General features: G+C 41.6%; 1 protein-coding gene across 1 annotated transcript in view; it reads right to left on the reverse strand.

Moving 5' to 3' along the window:
* Positions 1-4,839: 4,839 nt before the first annotated feature.
* Positions 4,840-13,717, reverse strand: part of SUSD5 (sushi domain containing 5) — a 43,882-nt gene continuing 35,004 nt past the window's right edge. Inside the window, exon 5 of the mRNA XM_005242210.3 lies at positions 4,840-8,314. Within this exon, the coding sequence (XP_005242267.2) occupies positions 7,032-8,314 (1,283 nt within the window). The 3' untranslated portion in view covers positions 4,840-7,031. The remainder of the gene's footprint in view (positions 8,315-13,717) is intronic.

Consider the following 13,717-nt stretch of genomic DNA (forward strand, 5'->3'; position numbering starts at 1 on the left):
CCTTCGCTCTTGTGTGCTGTCCGTGGGTACCGCGATGCAAAATCTTAAAGACTTGCAAAAGAGGTGCCTATAACATGTTCCTGGACCTGAGGCTTTCCATAGCTATACATCTTGTGTGGAAATAACATGTGTAAATCAGATTTTGCCTGTTGGTGAAACAAGCAGCATAGACTACAGGAGGTATGAGATGACAGAAAGTCAGTTCCAGGTTCTCTTTGCTTTGCCGCCCAGAATTACTTCTTTCCAGTTAAAAGAACCCCCTTCCCCTCTCCAGCAGTAATTGTCAGATTGCTGTAGTCTCTTTTAAAGAACCCGGTGTGTGGTAAAATGCTGTAATATTTTCACTCTACTGGTGGAACACTGAGCACCGGAGTTAACCTGTTCTGTGATTCATTTGACTTCAGTGAGTTTCACCGGGGATACATTTAGCACCTATGAACCCTAGTTTTTCCTTTTCATCAGTTATTCGACCACTGCAAGTCCCTGGGGTATGATAAATTTCCTGGTAAGCTTGCGATTCTGTCTAAGGCTTCTTCAGCTGATCTCTTTTCATGTCCAGTCATTTCCTCAGCGCTCAACCTTACAACTGAAATCCCCTGCCACTGTGCCTTCTCAGGTGGGGATTTCGTGATTTACTAAGATGTCCATTAGCCAATGATTTGTTCTTCTTAAGCCTACTTTAAGTAAGTCTGATGTCCTTTACCGTTCCATTTAACTTGAGGAGGCAACCGATACTCTTGCAGCCTCCTGAAATGGCACTATATGATCCCTTTTTCATTTTGTTCAAGTGTCTGTGGATTTTTTCTGGCTTTCTTAATTTCCACTACATATGGTCTCAAGCCAGTTCAATCTTAATAAGTACAAGTAGTTCTCAAACCCTTGTTCTTTTCTAATGAGAAATAGCTCCTCTTCCAGTTCTTCAGTATTTATTGTGGCTTTTTTCAGCATTCTCAGGTTCTTTTAACTGCTTTTTCTTTTGCTGCTGCTATTGTTAAATGCCAACATTTACATGTGACTGCAATAAATTAGTGTCTTTTCTTCCACTTCTCTGATCCTGCCAGCTCTTCTTGGGAGGCTGCGGGAATATGGTTCTTGCCTTCCTTCTGCCACCCCAGATTCTTGCAGTTGTGAGTTGTCTGCCTCAGATGTTAGCAGCTTCTGCCTAACCCAATGGGATATTCAGGGTTTTTATTCTGTTTCTTTTTTTGACAAAGCTCACAGTATGATGCTGATGCTCAGGGAAACATCATTTTGTTGAAGCCACCATGTTCATGTGACTGGCTTGAACGTAGCATCAGCACCCTGTGTCTGCTGACCCTGGGCTAACCCTGGAGATGAGATTCATATTGACCTTGGTAGTAGTATAACTTGTTGTAGAGCTGTACAATTACACTTTTTAATAATTGCTCACGTTCTAGTAACAAAGCTGGCTATTTGGGTAGCTGCTGTTGGCCTCTGATCCTCCACTGCTGCCCACCAGCAAGTCTGCAGTAATGCTGAGCATGTTGTTCAGTCACCACTTCAAGGTGAATGGGGGGTGAAGCCCATCTGCTGGCAGCTGGCTGGCACAGGGGTCTGCATGCAACGTGAGTCCTATGCTTGATCTCTTGTTGGATGGCGTCCTGCGTGACAGGGAGCTGCTAGAAAGCTGAAGGTTAAACTGAGTCACAAATGCAGGTGCGCTGAAGCGGGTATTTGGGTATGTGAAAAACACAGGTACTAGCTGTCAGAACAATCTTTCTTAGGTAAGAACCAAAGCCTGGGCAAGGGAAGGGATTCATAGGTTGGAAATCAGTGTATCTGATAGGCTGTGCTAAGTATGTAATCTTTTCCAAATTAATGCCTGCTCTTACTGATAGTAATTCTTCATGTATTTCCAGCTTCTTGCTAATTCATCCTCAGTAGCAATATTCATTAAAAAAGGAAGAAGGGTGGTAGTGATTTTTCTCCACAAAGTTTAATTCTGTTCCCATAAAACAGCATTGCAGGCTCTGTACTTCTGTGTTCAGTGATCCCAATAGCCGATAAAGTCAGCTACAAAACCCAGATCAGTTCTGGCAAATTGAATGGGAATTCAAATGTCCTGCTGGGCCCTTTCATTCACCGTAGTAGTTCTGCAAGCAGACCTTCATCACTTCTGTTGACAAGGCAAGAGCCAAAAGCAAATTCAAATTGCTCCATTTTCCAGAGCTTCACTGCTTTGAAATGCTGATGAAATATAAACCCAAAAGTTAATCGGATGCTGTTTGCAGTTCACCTGGAAAGCCCGTCTGACCAAGGAGATGCCACTTCTTCATACTTGCTGGAGTAAATTCGAGGTGGGTCTCCCCAAGACAAGCTGTCCCCCTGCGAATCCTACAGCATGTCTTGCTTTTACAAAGCTTTTTCTCAATAGACCATTGCCATTAATACCCACCATGTATCTCCACATCCTTTACAGTGAATTATTGGTCTATATTGATAATGAAGGCGGACTTGGAAAATCTTTCAATTTCTAGAGAGTCTTCATGAGACATGGTTTAAATAGCATGCAAATTTTACAGCTTTGAAAACGGAGTTGTGATTAGACAAAGATTTGTTGGATTATAAAAGTACAAGTGTTTATTATGGCTGGTACTGAGAATAAACAGTTGCCTGCATATGCCAGCTACTATGGAAATATGTTTTTAAGTTCTAATGCGAGCTGTAAACCAAAGCTACTTCAGTTAAAAAAATTCAATACTTAAACTGTGGGGAGAAGTAGTTGGTGCCAGAGAAAACATTCCCATTTAATAATGTTTGAACACAGAGCTGTGATGCAGTTTGTAGCAAGGCAGTGAGAAAAACCCACAACTAATCCTTCATTGCAGCTGTCTGAACTTTTGGTTGTCTGCCATACTTTAAACAGCGACTTCTTTTTTCTGGTGACTCAAGGCTTGAATGACCTAGTGTGGAGAGTTTAAGCTATATACAAAAAAGAAGTTGAGCAAGAAGTCGCCAAAGTAAGTTGGGTTGCACACCCAAGCAAATCAGGGGTTTGTGTCTTAAGTCCTCTTCAGTGCCTAGGAAAAAATATTAAAATAAACAGATACCTTTTATTTATTTATTTATTTTTGGCAAGGAAATATTCAATGGTTTAGACACCCATCTCTCCTCCCTCCCCTCTGCTCTCTCTCCTTAGAGTACCAATGATATATGAAAATTAAATTCTGTAGAGTTCTGAATTTTTAAGTTTATAAATGCTAACCTTTTCTGTAGAAAAAAAACTTTCTAAGTTTTCTTTGATTATTTAAAACCTTTCCTTCCCTTTGATTTATCTCACAGGTAGGCCTTTTAAGCAGCATGAAGTAACAAATGTGCTTTTTTCTTGACTAATTCTTCTGCAAAGTAACTTTGGAACTTGCATACTTTCAAGGGGAAATATGGGGGTCAGAGGTGTAACTTTATGTGACTACTAACTTCAAAGAAAAAAATTGAGTCTTTATGCTTTTGCCCCATTCTCACTATCACTTATCTGAAAAGGGGTTGAACATTTAAGTATTATCCTCAGCTGGTGGTAACCCTGTAGTTTGACAAGTCTTACAACTATCTACTCATTTCTTGTTATGACTCATTTTTAAAATGTTCATTCATAGCTACGTATCCTCATCTTTCACAGCTATGTATTATGTTGTATCTTTGCATTACGAATTATTTACTATATATAAAAAAAGAAGAGGTAACTTCTTTTCATTGCAGAAAAAAAATACCTATGCTGGCTTCAATGCCTGTGGCAACAAATCCCCAACGTAATAGCTTTTGAGGTATGCAATATGTACAGTATTGCATAGAGATAGATATATATATTCACATACAGTATAAATACAGTATGCAATAGGGCAGTACAGCACCACAAGCCATATATTATCACCTAGCTGGCAAATGCAAGGATGAGCACAGACATTGAGGGGATTTTAGCCCGAGAGCTTAATACCTAAAATCCATGACCCCAGTGTTTCTGTGCAAAGGGGAGCAAACACCCTTTGGTTACAAGGGCTGGAACCCCCAAACAGTGTCAGCAGTTTGATGTTACACCCCACAGTGTCACCGCCCAGCCTCCCTGACAGCACATTCGTACAGGGCTCTGCCCAGATGCAGCAGCGCGTGATCGACATGAAATGGGGGCCCAGTCAATAGGTAGCTGTCAATAAAGGAGGGGAAAGGGAGGTCATATCAGTCTCAACACCAGTGAGCTGATTCTGGCCAGCCTGTTGCAATACGTGGCTTCCCTAGAGGAGGAATACGTGACTTCTATCTCAGAGCCACAGACCAGTCTCTTAATGACTGGATGTCCCCACCACAAAATCCCTCCTGACATTTCCCCCTTTCCTTTTTCCTTTCCTAATTTCAACCCACAGCTGGCACTTTCAGCTCTTAATTCCCTGCAATAAGTACTCACCCCCTACTGTATTTTGACCATACCATCTTCAGGTTTTGTATTTGCTGTACTAGATTTATTGTTCGCCATCCCTACTGTCTTTGATTAGCCAAGTTTTGCATCCAAAAGGAGGCCTAAGTCAAATGTATCGTTCATGGGCTGTTTATCCCCATCTGTTCATCAGTTTTCCCAAACTCCCTGAATCATGCTGGTGAAGTGAAAACCGTTGAGTACAAACAGATGCTGCTGCAAAAGGGGGTAGATGATCTGAAGCAGAACTGGGCTGGCAGCCTAAGCTAAACACTTTTCAGCTAATTTTTTTAGTATCGAACTGTCTTCTACAAGAATTATCCAAGTGGCAGACCTATCTTTTCTCTATAAACATGTGGGCAAACTGGATGATTTGCACAAGAACACACACAAGCGCTTCCTTTCCTGTTTTTTGCAATTTGATTTTTATTTAAATACCTCCAAAGCATTGTTAATGTACATTTTCTTCTGGTTCATGAGTAACAAGCATTTCTAAGTCTCAGATAAGATCCCTGTACAATTTGTGTTTGTAATTATATTTTGAATCTCATTTTTACATGTTCGGTTCCTGAGCCAAATAGTATTGACTTTTCATTTTGAATGATGCTACACAGAACTGTAACGCATGCTCGTACCTTTCAGTTAAACAATATTTTTAATGGATGTTCCTGTGTTTATTGTTCAGCATATTTCCATGAGATTACAGACTGTATGTTTTAGTTGAGTTAACAGTCTCCATAAAGTTGCTTAGTGCAAAATCCATTGTTTTTTTTTTAAATGTTGCTGCATAAAAAAATAGTTTACAACAGAAATTGTAGGTTATTTCATGGTCTAGAATGCATTAAAGGCATAAAGTCATGCACATGTCAGAGAACACGATATTTACAAATCTGTACAGTTTCTGTCCTTCTTTATTTACTGTGGCTCTTGCCAGGCAATCAGGTTCAACTCTTCTCACTCTGAGGTCAAATTCTCCAAGGTAACATATAGCCGTTGTCTAAACCCGCTTTGTTTCCCTTACCAGCACTGAGGTTGACGGCTGTATGTCTGACGGGCCCAATTCTGCACTCCATTTCATAAAGTCTACCTTCCATGGAGTCAGAGACGGTTGCCATTGTGACTCAAGGCAGAACACAGAAACGGGTGAACTCCACCCGGTCGCCTTCTCTTACTCCAGCATTTTGGTGTGTGGAATTACTGGCATATTTTGGCTAAGGCAGTACAATAGAGTGGCAGATGAATCTATTTCTGACCTGCAGATTATTCACAGTTGCCAGTCTTTCTCCTGTTCATTCAGAAAGGTAAGGAAAAGTATTTTGTGCTAAACTCACCAGAACTATATTAAGCGATTCTAGAAAACATCCTCCCCTCTCTCCCTGTTTATTTTCAGAACTGCTGGATATGGAACACGCTGTTAGAAAAGCCTCCGTGTGTTTACACCAACACCCAGCCTAAAAGCCAAGTGGATGCGATATCTTTCTCTTCCAGGTTTTGCTTTATCTTTAAAACCACAATAAGCAGCACTCAAGATGGATACCCATCTCCCACAGCCAGTGTCCACCCCAGGCACACCTCCAGCTGATGGAAGAGCAGAACGGAGAAAATCAGTCCTTCCACAGAGTTCGTATGGCAGAAGTATCATATGTGGCTTCAGTTGCCAGAGGTCTACTGGCTGTGAATCAGTGTGAAATTCAGCATCTTGGCCAGTCGGTGTCCTGTTCAGAAAAGCAGCCGACTTTATACAGGGTTCCCCTGGAAAGTGCTTTATCGCTGTTTGACACCGTGATAAGAGGCTCTTCATCATAACACCTGGAATCAAAGGTGCTCTGACTCCTCTCCTGCTGATACTCAAGGAAGAATGGCACTTACAGTATTCTCCGAATTCCAGGGAGACATCATGAATTCTATAAAAAGATTAGTATAACAACGGCACTTCTTCACTAAGGCTAAAAGAACGTCTTCCAGAAAAATAGCGTAATGATCCAACATTGGTGGCTTGTTAAATTCACAATGTTGAAGAAAAGTACCTTAGTAATCATTGCAATACTATCCATTAAAGTATGGTAGCAAATAGTTTTTCTTTTTAAGACACATCAGGTAGTAATTTGTTACGGTGGTTTATCCTGACCAGCTTGGGCAGGTTCTAAAAAAGGAACAAGCACCAAATGTGTGGTTGCTCCAAAAACATCCTTCTCCCCTCCTTCTTCCCCTCTTCCACTGAGAATAGACCAAGAAGGCCTGACCAGCCCAGCCATTACATTATAACCAGGTAACACAGAAATTAATCAATTAATTTATTATTAATAGGAGCAAAATGTGAAAGCGGAACAAATTTTAGATGTACTACCAAGCACACTGTGTCCTGCTGGTGTCTCCAAAAGACCCTTGTGATAACAATGTACAGATTCTTTAACTCTGAAAGGTCGAATATACTAAACTGTGATTTCAAAAGGATGAATCTTTTCTGTCTTCTATGTTCTTCTAGCATTCTGTTTTTCTTCTGCTTTCTGCACTGCTGGATTTTAGCATCCATGAGTCATGCGATCCTTCTAGCATCAATAGGTTTTTCTTCCGATTTCTAGCATCTCTGCCAAAAGACCCCTGGTTAGACTTTCTGCATTTCGATGTGCTGCTGGTGGTAGTGGTGGTAGCAATGATGTCTGGGTTGACACCTTCCATTTAGTTTATAGACAGAATTTTTCTGCTGCCGTTTTTTGAAAAACCACACAGCCAGTACGGCTGCAACCAGTAACAAGCAGAGAAGAATCACAATTACTGCTATGATGGCACCTTTGCTGGACTTGGGGCAATCCTCCCCTTCACACGGCTCGGAAGTGGGGACGGGCTTTTCTCCAAGGCCCTGGGTGAGATTTTCTTGCTCAGCTGATTCCTGGGACGATGTATCAGTAACGATATCTGGAGCTGGTGCAGTGGTTGCTACTTGTGCTGGGTAGGTGGTTGTTTCTTCTGGTTCTGCATACGGAGTGTGATCGGAGGGGCTGCCCATCACAGAGGTTTCTGACACAGACATTTTTAAGCTGGTTATGTAAAACAGCATCGTTGTACCAGGCTCCTGAGTCATAGTTTCCAGAGATGTAGTTGGGTGGTCCCATGCAGCATCATCATAACCTCTGCTCATGCTTAAGTTCTCCAGGCCACTCACTGACGTAAGTGGTATCGGTGTCTCATTGGCTCCTTCATCATCCGTCCTCGTTGTTGCTGCCACAATCTGTGTTAAACCCTCCTCTGGGGCTGGGCTACCATTGCCTGGTTTTCTTACTTCAACGTGATTTGGCTGGTCAGGTGTGAGGACGATGTCGTCTTCTGTTCCCATCGAGCCATCAACCTTGTCCCCCTCCTCTTCGTCATCCTCTACCACTTCTTGTGTTACTGGATAGCCATCTAGCCATGACTCGTCAGTAATGGCAACTGCATCTATCTCTGCCTTTGTATCATTAGTCGTGAGAATGGGTCCGATGGGGAAATCCTCACTGTCGTAAAACATTTTGGCACCAGGTTCATCATAAGCTGTCTTCACTCCAATGCGGTTGTCACCTTCAGAAAGCTGTGCTTTAGTGGAATCATCTGTCTCCTTCTCTGATTCAGGCTCACTGAAAGCCTCTGATGGAAACCAAAACAAGTTTTTTTGGCTTAGGAGTGAGACGGGGGACTCGGTTGGTGCCCTGCTTCCTTTTTCAGAAGTGTCTGTGTCCTGAGTAACACCTCCGGTACCTTCAGTTCTTCCTTCCTTTGAACTTTTACTGAAGGAAAGCTGTTCTTGCTCCTGCTCGATTTCCTCTTTGCCATTTATGTGTTCATTCTCAGCAATAGGTATCGATCTGTCATCAGGAAAGTTATCTTCATAGTCAATGTGTGCCTCAGTTTCATCTAGAAACATTAAAAAAAACCACAAAAGCCAACATTTAATTTCTCCAGAGAACTGGGCTCATTTGTCACAAGAAGCCAAGAAGAAAGGTGCAATGAGGAGGAGTGACTTTTAGACTGTTTTTCATTCAGTGTCATTGTTTATTTGAAAAGGGAACGGGCCACCATAAGCTGACAATCAATATCAAGTTGTTTTTTTTTAAAATCAAGATAGGTGTCAATGCTAACTGCTAATATCTTATCTTTCCAGATTTAAAGATGTACACAAATAACTTACTATCTGCAGTTAGAGGATTTTCTTCAACTGCTTATTGCTTTCTCAAACCTTTGCTCTCCCTAACATGACTCTTTTTGCCAGACTTGAGGAAAAATTTTCATCATATTCAATTAAGAAATGGGTGTAGAGAGGAACGTATAGCAAAAAGTGATCAGTTACAAGTTGGACTTTAAACAAACAAACAAACCAGAAGTTTTACAGCAACTTCATCCCTTTTGAGCAAGCTGATTTTAAAGGATTACATTCAGTACCATATATTCAATTTTTTATCATTATACTGCTTTTCTTCGATGACCTTGGTGTTGCAGTGATATGACACCTGGGGCCAGGTGGCCTGAACAGTATTTCTCATTCCATGAGAGCTCTTTAGAGCTGCCTGAGGAAGACCCCACCACCAAAGCTGATACTGAGTTCTGCTCATCTGCATCTGAAGAAACTAAGGTGCACCCATGACTGCAAGAACAGAAAACTCTGTCTCCGACACTTAAAGCCTAATGCCTAGGTATCAAGGTAATACCACCTGTAATCAGCTGTCAGGCTTCCAGTTTTAAGAAACTGAATGTTACCAAAAAGAAAAGAGAAAAAAACCCCAAAACCAAACCAGAAAACTAAACCAAACCAAACCCAAAACCCCCCACACCAACAAAAAACCTGAGTGCGACAGAGGGGTGGATTTATCACAAAATTTGAATTTGATTTCAAAATAACTCCCCATGCCTCAACAGACCTACCACTCATAGCAAAATAGACTTTACTCGATGCATGAATCTAAATGTTTGAATTTGAATGAAATAATGCATTTTAATTTATGTTTCTTCCGCTCTTCTAAAACCTTAGCTCAATGAAAAATTTTCCAAACTAGACAGGGTGGTTGATTTTCAGCTCACACAAGCTCTACTCCATAGAAAGTTGATGTAATTGCTGATATATATGCTGGCATTAAAAGTCCTAGAAAACAGTGCCTTGGGATATGGAAAATAAAACAAACTGAATCATGGTGAGAATTTTTCTTTTTAAGAGAGTGTTTAGTCTTTCATGAAGACAGTGAAGCAATAGACCTGGCATGACACAAGAAACAAGGAGTTATTAGGAGAAGCTGTATTACAAATCAATGCATTCATAAAGTCTTATCTATTTTTGCCTTTTTACACTCAACCAACTTTGAATCATATTTTCATCTGGGGCCCAACTCAGTTTCCGAATGAGTCACATTCTCCTTGGAGACTGCTTCCCAGACTTCTGGCGGAGCCATATTTGGTCTAGTCTTAAGAAAGATTAGAAATATTGTCAAACCAGTCTAACCAAAAACACTTAGTGGTGATACAGCTCACACCAGCTCACTTTTTGCCAGAACAGCTTAAGCCAGGTGCCAGAACAGAATGAGTATTAGCAAAAGGTATTTTTCTTGGAATAGGGTCCAGGTCTACCAGAAACCAAAGCAGTTACACTGTGGAAACCGAAATGTGCGACACAGCCTGTGAAGTGCTAATACCTCTGTGAAAGCTATCGTGCGTGAGAATTGGATGTTCTCAGCGGGTCCTCTCCTCTCACAGCAGGGGTGTGGGGTGAAACCTCCGCATGATAACGCAGTGCCAACAACGGACCCCTCTCCCTCCCGGTCCTGGTCCCCTCATCCACTTGTGTAATCCTCTAGATCCTCTCTGTCCTCTGCAAAGCAGGAAAACCCTTCTGTCTGGTGCAAAGATGACTTAACAGATGGGGGAATCCAGCTCTCAGCGTGGAAAGCTTCCTGGTAGGACTCTCACTTTCCTAATTAATCCTAAAATCTTTTCCAACAGTCTTCCATTAATGACTGGAGGGTACCTCTGAATGCCAAAGCATGTCAGCCACATATTCATGATGCTCTGTGTGGCACTGGCCACTGCTACATAGCACTTACACAAGCCATCAAATGCTAGCCTCACTTTGTCCCTTCTCTCGCTTTCCCTTAGGGATTTTTCTCCCTGGTGCTCTCTTGGCATGGGAACAGTGCCTCGAGCAATTTTGTCACCTTACCATCCAGACTCCTGCACACCTGCTTCACTAAAGTCCAGTGTCTCTCAGGACAGCCTGTGTCTGTTTGATATATATGAACAGGAATGTCATGATGTGAGAACTCACCATGTACCAACTATGATGGCCCCTGTTTCCTCTTTTGAGATGAATCATCACACCAGCCTGTCTTCACCTGTACGTCTCCTGTACCTCTACTTTTGCCACTCATTTACTTGTCAGAATGTGTCATCCAGCTGAGGATGAAACATGGATTTTTACTTTATGGTGTTCTACTGCATGCACACGCATCCATGAACAAAAATTACACCTTGTATGCTTGTGGTGTTTCCTCCAGACCCATTCTTTAGTTAGCGATATGAATGGGCGGCTAGTATTCATCTCATTGACCGTTATGGATCATTGATAAATGCTTAATGGATGCAGTAATATGCTTTTTATAGAGATTGAGGCTTTTCCCCTTTAGCATCTCTCCTGCCACTTACTTTCAGCCCTTAAGAAGAAAGTCCTGCGGAGGCATGTCAGGAAAGAGCACATGCTCCTAGGAAAACATGAGTCCTCAGTCCATCAGAACATGTTAAGGGTCTGTTGAACCATCAGTCAAGCCTCCATCAAACCTGCTGTCTTTGGGCCTGATCCTGCACGTATAGAAATGAATTGGTGCTTTCTTAATGTCCAGCTGAGGGAAGAAAAAGCCCATTGTAGTCTAAAGAGAGCCCGAGATCAGAGCTCATTATGCCCCGCTCGTCACTGCATAAGGGACTCTTGTTCTTTCCGACAATCAGATTGTGACCCGAGTTGTAAAGCTGCTATAATGTATTTTCATGCGCAATCTCCCATATTTGCATAGTTTATAGCAAGGACTATCAACATAGCTAATGTTAGCTTATGGGATACCAGAATGAAAGCAACTATTGAGCGCTCTGACCATCAAAGGAAACACAGACCCCCTTACTCTGAAGCTTTGATTTATATGATCCTGAACTGACTTACACAGTAATAATACTCTATTCTTTCTCCTGGGCCTCAGACCTTCAAACGGGGCTTGGTTTTAGTGAGTTTGTGTTACCATGACAATCTTTTAAGTCAGACGTGAGCTTGATTTTCCAGGAACAGATTGCACGACTTTTGCACTCCTTTTTGCTCACCTCCTCAGCAGTTTCTGGAGGTTTCCAGCTCCCTGAATTTTAGTGTCAGCACTGAAAAGCAATAACCAAAGTAGATTCAGCTCCACCTATTATACAAATAGTTGAAACCTTTATTTATACACATTTTTAAACCAGCTAGCAACTGATTTAAAAGCGGTTGCATCTTCCTTCCTATCCAAGCAGGTCTGGTTCTAAGAGGACCCAGCACCAAAATTAATTAGTCCAAGACCAAAATCTTTCTATATTTGGTCATTGTGACATCTTACCCCTACCCTTCTCTGGCAGACTCCAGGATCAGTGAGTCTTGATTCACTGTCTGAGGGATTACCGGGGCTGAAATGAACATTTTACAGCAGCAGATGCTGAAATGGCATGCTACCAAAGATGTGAAGCTCATTTAAAAGGTAAAATCCTTTTAATTTAGCCTTGTCCTTTCTGGGAAGCATCCAATCCTAAAAAGTTTTCATCTCCTTCAACTTTTGACGCTAATGTGAAAACAGTAACCAAACATAGAAACAGGCAATTCCAGAGAGCCTGGTTTTCCACACTCTAGGATCCGTTTAATTTTTCTTCTAGATAGCATATTGGCATCCAAGCTCTATTTTGAGTGTTGCTATTTTGGACAACCATAAAGTGCACTGCATACTTTGTGGATGTATTTTTGGAGTACAGGAAATTGAAACTTGATTCTATGTAGACCATCATCATAAACATTTCTACTGTATAAAAACATCTTTATTCTAAGAATCTCAAAGTAGTTACAGAAAACATGAACAAGCCTTTAAAGGTGGGAAGGAAAAGAGCAAGTAGACCAACCTGCCTAGATTGGTCAGATTTGTGACCTACAGCATCCCAAAGGATTGTCCATTTGGCTCAGATCAGGCACATGGACACACTTCTCTCAAATCAACCAGAGTATGCTAGACAAAAATTGTGTTGCCTTTTGTCTTTTGCAACAGCTACAAGAAGGTGGATGACTTTTATTCTAGCAGAAAGCCTGCTAATATAAATAAATAACCCATCATAATATTTTTAACTAATTCAATTTGGCAGAATCAGTTCATGCCAGATCAATAATTTACATTAATCTAATACAACCACTCAGTGACAGACCTGAAAAAAGAACCAAAGTTTGTCATCACATTTGTTTTGACAGGCCACGGACATATTTTGTTGCTGATCTTATTTGTCTGTCACAATTCTCCATTTGCACTCTCAGAAGGAAAACCAAAGCATTCCTGAATAAGATCGAAAACCAGAGACGTTTTGTTTTACCCTCCCCATTAAAAAAAGTGAAAGAATTAAATGGTGCTGTCTAGTCATGCTTACAGACCACATGGATGTGAATCAATGCTATTCTTGAAAACTCAGAAAGCAGCGTCTGAAGTCATGAGAACAGTTGAACCAGGCAAAAAGACTGGGAGCTGCAGATGGAGCTTTCAGAGGCGGTCAGAGTCGGCTGAATCCTCCTTACACAGAAATCAGAAGGACGGTCCCCCGTGCGGGAAGGTTAGACCAGCTCTGAACACACCAGACAAGTATTCGAGAGTTGACGCTGGAGAGATTCCTTAGATGTGCAGAAGATACGACCTCTCCTGCCACAAGCTCATAGCTGCCACAAGCTTATAGCCAAGGGAAAAGGATAAATATCTGACATTCTTCTTAGCCAGTTTTAGGGCAGAGATGTGACATGATCTCCCAGCCATCTCATCTGTCTTTGAGGAAGCAAATTCTCAAGGATGCAGCCTAATGCAGTGCAGTCCTGACACATACACACACACACATCCTGAAATGTTAGTATTAATGCTTCTGATACCGAACCTATGGTTCCTTTTGGGAAAAAAATACAAGTGTCACATAGCAACAGTCACTTCAGTCTCTGTGCCTGCAGGACAGCCACAGCAAGGCATGTACACCTCTGCTCTCAGACCTTACCACAATGCCAATCTTCAGGATATATTTTGTGAA

Source organism: Falco peregrinus, chromosome 5, assembly GCF_023634155.1.
Source record: "Falco peregrinus isolate bFalPer1 chromosome 5, bFalPer1.pri, whole genome shotgun sequence".
NCBI classification, from domain to species: Eukaryota; Metazoa; Chordata; class Aves; order Falconiformes; family Falconidae; genus Falco; species Falco peregrinus.